At 30.6% G+C, this 11,024-nt stretch overlaps 1 protein-coding gene across 2 annotated transcripts in view; it reads left to right on the top strand.

Annotated features, from left to right (window-relative positions):
• The first annotated feature begins 327 nt into the window (after nt 1–327).
• The window catches only part of LOC100574097, a 40,715-nt gene continuing 30,018 nt past the window's right edge, over nt 328–11,024 (top strand). The window contains exon 1 of one of the 2 annotated variants that reach the window (XM_016806408.2): nt 328–1,723. In XM_016806408.2, coding sequence (XP_016661897.1) covers nt 1,144–1,723 — 580 coding nt within the window. In that variant the 5' untranslated portion in view covers nt 328–1,143. The remainder of the gene's footprint in view (nt 1,724–11,024) is intronic. The other variant, XM_003246109.4, reaches the window with a different exon arrangement.

The raw sequence follows: 11,024 nt of genomic DNA, 5'->3' as shown, positions 1-11,024 counted from the left end.
AATTAACTTAAATTAACCCGCGGTGATTAACAGCCTTGTCACGAATACACCCACGGGCTTTTCTCGTCGGGCCTAATACAGATAGTTCGCACGCTCACCGTCGTATCATCCGCGGCTCGCAGAAGGGGTGCCGCCAGTCGGGGAAACTCAGGGAACACAGGGCGAGAAAGAGAGAAAGTAAGAGACGTGGACGTGTGTGCGTGTGTGAGGTTGAGCGAGCGAGCGAGAGAGAAAGCGAGCGAACGAGAAAGGGGAAAAGGAAAAAATAAATATATATATACATATCTCCCACACGGATGACCCATTTCCTCACCCCGTGCGCTGCGCGCGCACACTGAAGCCGGGCAATTTTAAGGGATGTCGCATGCGAGTAGGGTGTGTGGGTGTGTGGGCCAGCGGCCTGCCGGCAACATGGGGCAACGCACACGCAGAGTCGTCGTCCCTTCAGTCCGACACATTCCAAACGAGCCGGCAGACGCGTCATGCCAACGACCGCGAGCGCTCCGGAGGACATCTGTTGAAACCGTCGTATATAAGCGCGATTTCACGAGTACGATTTTTTTTCTCCCTCCACAGATTCTCACTACCTCTGTCTCTCGCTCATTGTCTCTCTCTCTCTCTCTCTTCACAGTCGTTGGATTTTTTTTTTTTTATTATTGGCATTATCGTTATTAGTATCATTTCTTTTTCTCACGCTTTCGGCACGAGTCACCCACTCACCATCACGAGACGGAAACTCGTAGCAGCGTAGGTTCCTAATCTGTCGTTATTTACACGCTATAGCGAATAAGTATTCAAAAAGAGCACTATCTCTCACCCCAGCACTCACGTATCCCGTCGCCTCCACCGCCGCCCCCCCGAAACAATAGTAACATCCTAACGCCACTGCGACTATTGCTGCTGCATTGACACACCGCTGAGCGCGGCCACTCGGCAACAGCGGCGGCAGTGGCGGTGGCGGCCGGCAGGCAGTCAGTCAGTCAGTCAGTCGTTCACACCGCGGGCCGCGTAACCGTCGTGCTCCGCGACCAGTCTCCCGCAACCGTGTATAAAATCGCACGTAAACGCCGTCCGATCGCAGCCGCCGCCGTCGCCGCCGCGATCTTCGGATCGCCGTCCCGCGGTCATAACAGCGGTCGCGATATGCTGCTAAACCGAAGATTGCGGCTGGGCGGCGGCCTGTTGGCTCTGGGCGTTGTGGCGCTGTTCGCGGCACACCCGCCGCCGGTCAGGGGCGGTAGCTCGCACAACCTGGAAAGCCACCAGTACAAGGACTCCAGGAAGTGTTTGTTGCACCTGACGGCCAGGACGCTGGGTTGTGGCGGTAGCGGTGGCGGTGGCGGTGGTGGTGGAGGCGGCGGCGGCGTCAAGCGGACGATCGTGACGACCATCAAACGTCGGCCGGACAAACGCCAACGTGGTGGCAACGAAGACGACGACAACGATTTGGATCAGAACAATAACAATTTCGATTACAATTACGACGACGACGACGGCGGTGGCGGCGGCGGCGACGGTGCCGACTCCCGACAGACGTTTTACGAACCACCGCTGATCACCGACCCAAGGGACAGGATGTTGCCCGTCATCTACAGCCCGAGGCCCATGTACGCGCCGCCACGCCATCAGCAGCAACAGCCGCAGCAACAGCAGCAGCCGTACAACAGGTACGACGACCAAGGCGTCGACCCGATCAGCCCGTTCGAGGTGCCCATCATCATCGGTGAGTGGACACGTGCGCTTCCGGTTCGTAGGAAGTGCGCTCGCTTGGACGCGTTTTTTTGCCGCGTTCATTTCTATTCGCATATTACCTACCACCGTCCACGCTCCTCCGTTTCGGTTTTTGGCGCGAAACGGTTTCGCAAACGGCCAATGCGTGGTTCACTGTTCCAGGCGCATCATTGGTGGGGGGAGGGGGTCGTTCCTATTTTTTTAACGCCTTTCAAAAAATATGACGAAGGCCATAAAAATGTTATCGCCTGCCGTATATTACAATATACTGTAATTATTGTACTGCAATATAGGTACTATGTACCTGGAATATGCTGCTAAGTTATAACCTATAAGGCTAGGTTATGGTAGGCCTGGTAATGATTTAACTGCTAACAATTTGGCACCAACAACTGAAATGACGCACCTGCTCAATTTTACTCAACTATAAATTATAATACCTAAATATATATATGGATAACGTAACAATATAATATGATATTAATTGTTTGGGTGAAGTATTAGCCAAAATACGAATTCGGAACGAACCGTTTATTTATATATGATAATAATGTAATATTTTAGGAAGGCCAGGACAGCGTCGTATTTGTATTGTTCGTCAGAATATATAGTTTTTACTCAAAGCCAATATATCGAGATAAAAAATTAAAATATATGTATGTGCGAGTTAAGTGGCACACTTAAATTCGAATTTTAAATTGGCAAAATGTAATGGTATTTTGTTTTCCCAAGAAATATGACGATAGAGGAAAGATACTTTTTTTCTCGTACCTGTTGCGCACGTAATATCAAAAACCAACAACGAAAAAAGAACGACAATATTATTATTGTAACCATTATAACCACACTAATTTATATTTAATATATTTTATATTAATCCACAATAATAAATTCTTGTAATTTATCGACGCGACAATTTGTACCGTCTACTGTCTTATACTTATAGTAAAAAAATGTTAATTTATCACCAATAACGGCTTTTGTAATATTATATTAAAACGTTTTTCCGTCGTATTTGATATGATTAAATTATTTTTTATATTGTTATACACTTGAAATTTTGACCCAATATAATATAAAACATTTATATAATATTGCTATAAAAATAAAAGTAATTTACACAAATAAATTAAGTACGGTATTCAATTTTCATACAACACTTGTAAAAAATAAATGAATACACACAATTCGTATAAAAGTGAAACAAAATATATCCAAGATAATAATTTATATAAATATTCACATATAGCAAAATGCCGAAATTGAATTGTATAAACATTTGAAAGCTAAAATGGGTGAATTGTATTGAAATATTTATTTAAAACATGCACAGCGAATCACTTGAAATTTATTTATTCTAATAATACTGAATGTTAAATTGTATTACCTACCTGATGGAAAAACAAATCACGAACTGATTTTTAGATTTTTCCTCAACTATAGTGTATGTAACGACCAACTTAACTGTATTCAAATAAATCATATTGTCACCTACCTAATAAATTAAAATAACACGAAAAATTAAAAATTTCAAAGTTTCTCGTGTAAGAATTTGTAAATTACAACTAAAAAACACTAAAATAGATTTTGTTAAAATCAAGTTTTTCGCAAATTCAATTTTATTAATACTGATTAATTTGAAAACTATCTTTCTAAGAAGTATTAAATATTACCAAATAAAAAGTTTTATAATTAAATATTCTAAAACTCTAACAAGGCTTACAAAAATCCAAATTTTTATATTTAATTTTGGGCGGATTGGGGAATGAATTGATCTTACAGTAATATTATTTTTTATAGATACTTTTTATGGTATTAAAAAAGAGGCAGAACCAGTGAATCAACTAGATGGCTAGGGAGGAAACCTTGCATCCTCTGGATAATATTTAACCCAAATATAAGTAGACTGTGAAATATATTTATTTTTTTTGGTTATTCTCGAGTTACATGTAAATTAATTTATGTTAGTATTCAATGTCAAAAAAAAAAAAAACAGTTTGATAATATATTATAGTGGTTGGTGCCCACACAGCATTTGGGAAATGATAATATTTTGAAAATATTTTGGAGTGCTTGAATAACGTATATTTGACTTATAATATTGTATAAATATTTTATTCTCATAAAATAATAAAATATTGCACAAAAATGTTGACTTAATATTTTTATGTTTCCATAAAAATATAAATATTTTTTTTAAAAAAATGATTAAAATATTTTGTTAATGTTTCTTACAAAATATTTTTCAAAAGTGAACTTCTTGGCCAAAAAAATATAAATAAAATATTTCCTTGTTATTTACGCAACTTTTTCAAATATTTTGACAACTATATTGTTTTCCTGAAAATGTTTATACCATAGTTGGGAAATATTAAAATGCTGTGTGGGTGTAATGACATTTTGGGTGGACAATTTTTACAATTGGCTTACTTGACTCACCGCAATAGTGTCACAAACATAAAAAAAACAAATAATTAAACCCAAATCTCTAACCAACACATAATTTCGCTTCGCTCAAAATCAAAAATGTCTGATGACATGTGGGGAGGGGGGTTGAACTCCCAATGAGTAATTTTAAGTTAACAGTCTTACACTCTTAGCGTCCCCTTTCCCCCAATAATTTTGGCCAAATGTAAGCTCCTACAATTAAACGATTTAAACTGGAGGAAATTATTAAATTATTAAATGTATATAAGTACGCTAGGAGCAAACAACAGCGGTACAAGCGGTATCCACTTGTCCACCTTTTTAAAAATTAATTTGACTTTTTATTGAAAACTTACTATTATTTTACTATCGTTTGTAGGAGTCAACACTATATTTTTCAGGAGTTGACACTATGTCTATGTAGGAGATTACCTACATTTGTAGGAGTTTACCATTCACCATAATTTTAACCCTAGTTGCACCTATGCATAGAACTAGACTGCGGACTATATAGGTACCTTTTTGAGAACACTATTGCATATATATTTTTCGCATGACAAATAAATTCTTTAAATATGACATGATTGTTTACTAAGTTGTTACTAATAGTAGGCTCCTACCTACGTTGTCAACGTTGTACAATTAATAATTACAAAATAATTACTAATCATACTATAACACGATCGAATTAAATGTTTTTCACCAGCTTAAAAAAAATATACAACAATGCTGTGTATTAATTTTACTCATTAATCAATCTCGTAATATTTTAAGTAACATCATTATTAAAATAATTAAAATATAGAAAACGGTTAAGTATTTAGTATAATAATATGGTTCGGTAAACTCGTTAAAAAAATCCGTCGTTCGACTTAAAATAAATATTGGAACATATTTAGCCAATAAAAGATAAAAAGATAAATATATTTCTATGAATTTTATATATTTTATTATATTATATTTTAATTGAATACGTGTGCGCACGTTTAAAATATGATAGAGGAGTTGTTTAAAGATACATTTTGACATTGAACACATTTTTATCATTGGTTCTACTCGAATATCTATTAATATTAACATAACTATTGTCAAGAGTGACCTCTATGAAATTAACTATTGTACATTTTATGTTTAAGAATACCCGGACCATTCGTTGTCAAATAGATTTATTTTATCTTTTTAATTACATAAAACTGTTAAATTGATACGATTTGGCAACAACCCTTCATAATAAAATTAATTTAACAAACCAAATCGTTGTATGTAAAAGGTAGCGCAGATAAGCACTGAACCATATTCTACCCTAAAGGTAAAAAATATTTATGTATACCTATTATATTTTGGACATTTTATTTTAATGGTACTTTGAACAGATAATTTTTAGATTATCTAAATAGTTTTTCTAAGCATGTGGGAAAACTATTATATTGGAAGGTAAAATACGTTCTAAGCAACTACTGTGGTTCTAATCAGAATTGTTTTTCAAAGGCAGTTATTTACGATTAAATTACATTATGACCCATTATCCTGTAGGATCAATGTGAACTGTGAGCAAAAAAAGGCAAATTTCAAACAATAGTTTCTATATGACCTATGTCCTGTCTGGCTTATTTGTTTACACTCAATTTATGAGTTAAACCAATTGATTTATTTAATTTTTTTTTATATTTTATCTACATGGTTTGAATCTTTGTTTTATATATTATATTATACAAATGTCACTTGCTGTCCTATATTACGTTGGTATATAATATAATCCATAACAATGGAAATTGTACACCTCCATATTAGCGGAATTAAACGTCAATATTGTAAACTATTTTTAACTCCCGTATAATATTAATTGAATTGATGTTATAGAAATTCAATGTATTATAAATTATAATATATTACTTATAAAACCTTATAAAAATATTTATATTATAATTAACAATTTATTTGTTGTTTTATAAAAATATACAATATATTATTAGAGTTATAAGTATCTAGCTGGTTCCGACTTAGTTTTGAATTCAAGTTTTCCCCTATGATACATTTTGCTTTAATTTTATTTTCTACATACATATAAACGCAATAATATATTAATATATCTCAATGACTTTTAGAAAGTTTATAATTTTTGCAAGTTATTGTTTTGTAATGTTCCACTGACATGACGATTTTCTCGTAGAAAACCAATAATTTAACTCTCCAATAATAAAACTGAATAGTGAACAATCAACAAACATATTTCATTCATCGAAAACTAACGTTTTATTCTGGTGCACAAACTTTTTACTTTCTAAAACGATTTAAATTTTTACAATTTATAGAATTACGTGTATGGATAATTTTTGAAGGGACATTTAGACAAGAATCAATAGTATCTATTTGTAATAAATTCAAAGAAAAACACTATTTTTCCAAAAGAGTTCAAAACATTTAACTATTCTTTTCAAGTGCAATGATATCTAAAATAATATATAAATTTATTTTACTTAACACAACAATTAAATATAAATGGGCAACCAGCGCAGGATACTATAGTACTTACATATAGGTATTAATCTTTTTTATGTCGCAATAAAAATAATTAAAATAAAACATTATTACCAAACCAATCTACTTTTAACGATTTTTCCATTCTTTTTTTATGTAATTGTAATAATTATTTATGCTAAATTTAAAAATAAGATTTACTGTTTATTATACTATTAAAATTACTTTTCATGATTAAAATGCCATATTAACTCATTAAAATATTGACTTATCTAAATTCTAAACTAATTTACTAATTAATGATTTCTATATTATTTTAAACACATATTTTAATGTATCAACTTTATATCATCAAAACTAAATACAATTTAAGTACAAACGCGTATATCTTAAGATATTCAAAAATCCTCTTTAAATACTATTGAGCAATTAATCATAAATAGTCCAACTACTTATTTAAAATAAAACATTTAAATATATTTTACATCGATTATTTCATATTCTTTTATTCTAAATTTAATTTCAAATGCTTATGTAAGTATATCAACTGCGCCATAATGGAACTTTTTCTCTTTCTTTTTAATACTTAAGGAAACAAAAAACCATAACTGACGTCACTAAAGAAAAAAAATAGATGCAAAAAATTATAATACAACTTGACACGCAGAAAAACAGTAATTATTAATTTGTGTTATGTTAAATATATTTATCCATTTCTTCGTTTCGTTATTTATTCGATTCAACTTACTATGTGTTTATTTGTGTACGAACAATTTATACTCTCATATATTATATGATTATTTAAACATAATATTACATTTAGTGAAAATAGAAGTTAATATGTTATACCTACCTACTATTTAAATCTGAACAAAGTACCTAAGTGAGGTTAAACTTTTCTTTTAAAAATAAAATAAAATTGATTACATTTTGATTTACTACATAAAAGAATGAACGTCACTGATAATAGAATATCATATTATTATAAATGGCTCATCTTTTGATCATGACTCATATTAAAGTATATATTTTTCAAAAAAAAAATGTTATACACACCTTAAGTATGACACTTGGGTTGAAATATTAGTTTAGACTTTTTTCTGATATTAATAATAGACATACTGTATTTCACGTACCTACTTTGATATTTATTTTGTAAGAATATTTGTTAAAAAATATTGTGATTACTGAGTAAACAGAATTATTAATTGCGACTAATTTATAAATAAATAATTTTATTTGGGACGGTGCATATTAAAAATTTTATTAATTTAATATAAATATTATAAACTATAATACACCTAACTATATATTTAATAACTACAATATTATACATTTTACTCCATTCGTTTATTGTAATAAACTATTATATAATATGATTCATCGTGCAATATAACATTTATAATTTAAAATTGTATACATTTAAAACTTTTTTTCAAATTTGTCTGTTTTACTATAAATTTTAACCACAGAACCTCGGTATAAATTAAGATTACCAATAATAGTAAAATTTAAACAATTCTGTAGAACTAATCGTTATTAAAAAAATAAAACCAGAGTAAACCAGGCTTAAATTTTAAAATTTCTTTTCTGATAAATCAATACCTACATTCATAGATTATGATACAGATTATTATGAAGAGTTTAGATTTAATAATTATTATTGCGCATTTGCACATCATACATACGTAGATTAGGTATGTGTTTTCTAATTTGTCCCACACGTTTTCATTTTTGACCATACAAGAAAAAAAAGTTTACATTATTAATAAGCCTAATATTAGATATGAAACATTAAAAACGGATACTTTTTATATAATATTACGTTACTTTAACTGTATACAAATAAATTAATAATTAGATTACATCGCAAAGTCATCACATGTGTTCAAATAAATAATTTTATACGTTCGTCACTGGATTTATAATTTTATTTTAAATACATTTACTCATCCTAAATACGCATATTGCATGATTAAATCATATAATATGGAATTAACTACCTTTTACCCAACTTCTTAATCAGTTTTTTAAATAAAAATAAAAATAAAAACAATAATTCAAATTTATTCCAACAATAAAATATTACCTATTGTATTGACGAAATAAACTAAACATATTTTATACAATCGTAATATACCTAAATTATTACACAAAAAACCGTAAAAATTCATTTTAAATACGAACATAATATAATGTTTATAATATCGATGGTGGAAAGGCCAAGTAATGTAACCCTCAATTTTATCAAAATCGAGGTTTTGACTGAAAATAATAAAACACGTATAAATACACGGTTTTTTCCAAGTAATGTAAGCCTAAAATCATTTTTTCCAATGCAAAATTCAGGTTTTACTCATTTAAGATTAGCGTAACCCACAATAGTAACTAATGGTTAAGTAATGTAAGCAACAACGTAACCCACAATAATTGTAAACAACTTCAGTCAATTGATGTAAGCAGCAACGTATCCCACAATAATTGCAAACAAACCCAGTCAATTGATGTAACCCTCGCCGCGCCATTATTGTTTTAGTTCCCTATTTTTATTTTACTTATCATGTTTTACAATACATTGGAATCAATAATACCCTACATTTGATGATAATAGTTTTATATAATCTGTGGTACTACGAAATATTAAATTTCTTATTAAATCGAGAAATCATAGTTACAAAAACAATTAATTTTTTGATTGACAGAATGTTAGGAGCGTTTTCCACAATCATGGAATTTATTACTTTGTTTGCACAATTAGTTGATTTGTCAACAATTATGTAAAGAAAAAAGAAAAAAATCATAATTCTTTTTCTTTAAACTAGTTGGTTTAAGTTTAGTTTTTACTTTTTTAGTCATTCAAGTTAAGTATTCACATCTCAATATGGCTATGCGCCGCAGCAGATGTATAAATAATGTATCCCCAAAAGCTTGTAACGTAACCCACCGTTTAAAATAGCAATCCATGTAAAATACTGTAACCCTCAACTTCCTTCAATTTGAAGCACAGTAAGTAGTTTAAAAATAATTTCTAACTTTTAATTGTATAATTATTTATTAAAATACGTAATCAACAATAAACCAATTAAATTTTAACTTCATTGGATAATTTTTAACAAAACTATTAAGATTTTAGTCTCTCCTGTAAAATTTCATTTTTGTGGCTTACATTACTTGGCCTTTCCACCATATGATTATTTAATACAATATTTAACAATCAAATAGTATACGATTAAAAATGTTGGCCAATTCTTTAGTATTTTTTCAAAATTATTTTAAGGGACTATATCATCTATTATTATAGTATAGCTAGTAGCTATTAGCTACCTACTATAACTATATAGGTACTATGATAATATTTAATATTTTCTTAAAATAAAATCAGGAAACAATATTTTCTTATATAAAATTAAAGATAAAAATTATGCTTGAAATATTTATTTTTCTTCTTCAAAATAATTAGTAACTAAGTAAGCTTCCGAGTTATTTATTTATTTATTAAAAAGTACGGGCTGGTAGATCAATGGTTATATAACTTACATTACAATAATATGGCATTATAAGTTATACATTATATAGTTTAAGTGATTAATATAAGTATAAATTTCACAAAATAATATTTTTAATTTACAATTAAGATAAAATTGGTTCTACATTGACAATAATAGTTAAAATAAAAAATAAATTATTGTTGTATAAAAATTCAATTGTTCAAAGTAGGGGCATCCATACACTATTTATTTGCATTTTCACATTTCACCCACATCTCTACTTTTATTCCTTTCCTAGCAACGTCATTCCCCCGTAATCAGTTACATATTGTAAAATGTATGATATGGAATAAAACTGATATTAATATTTTACATAAAATACCATATTAGTTTATAATAAAATAATACAATATATTAATGAAATCATTTTCTAGAGATATTCTTAAATTATTTGAGCTAAATGAAATTGTATGACGGTTAAAATATATTTTGTAATCAACTAAACGGGTACAGTAAATTATATTATTGATAATAGGTAGGTACTCATCGAGTCATAATGTCATATAATATTCTTGAGGACCTAATTTATCTGAGAAATAAAAATCAGATAGTACACTTAATTTGTAAACAGATTTTTAAAACGATCATTCTCATAATTTTTCCTCATAAGTTTAATGTTTCAACTGTGTGTAACGGTTTTATCTCACTTGTTGCTTTGGTCCGGGCGCCGCGCTCACACAATCACACAGACATTACGCAAGCCGTTGCGTCGCGTCAAACTTCACTCGAATACTAACCACTACCACTGATCGCATTTAATTTTTCACCAACACTCGAAAAAAATTAAATTTACTTATAAAAATATGACATCGTAAACACAAGTTGGTTACCTACTTGACA

The sequence above is a fragment of the Acyrthosiphon pisum genome, chromosome A3, assembly GCF_005508785.2.
Source record: "Acyrthosiphon pisum isolate AL4f chromosome A3, pea_aphid_22Mar2018_4r6ur, whole genome shotgun sequence".
In the NCBI taxonomy this organism is placed as follows: Eukaryota; Metazoa; Arthropoda; class Insecta; order Hemiptera; family Aphididae; genus Acyrthosiphon; species Acyrthosiphon pisum.
Note: the sequence above shows the minus strand (reverse complement) of the source record. Positions and strands in the feature narration are given on the sequence as shown.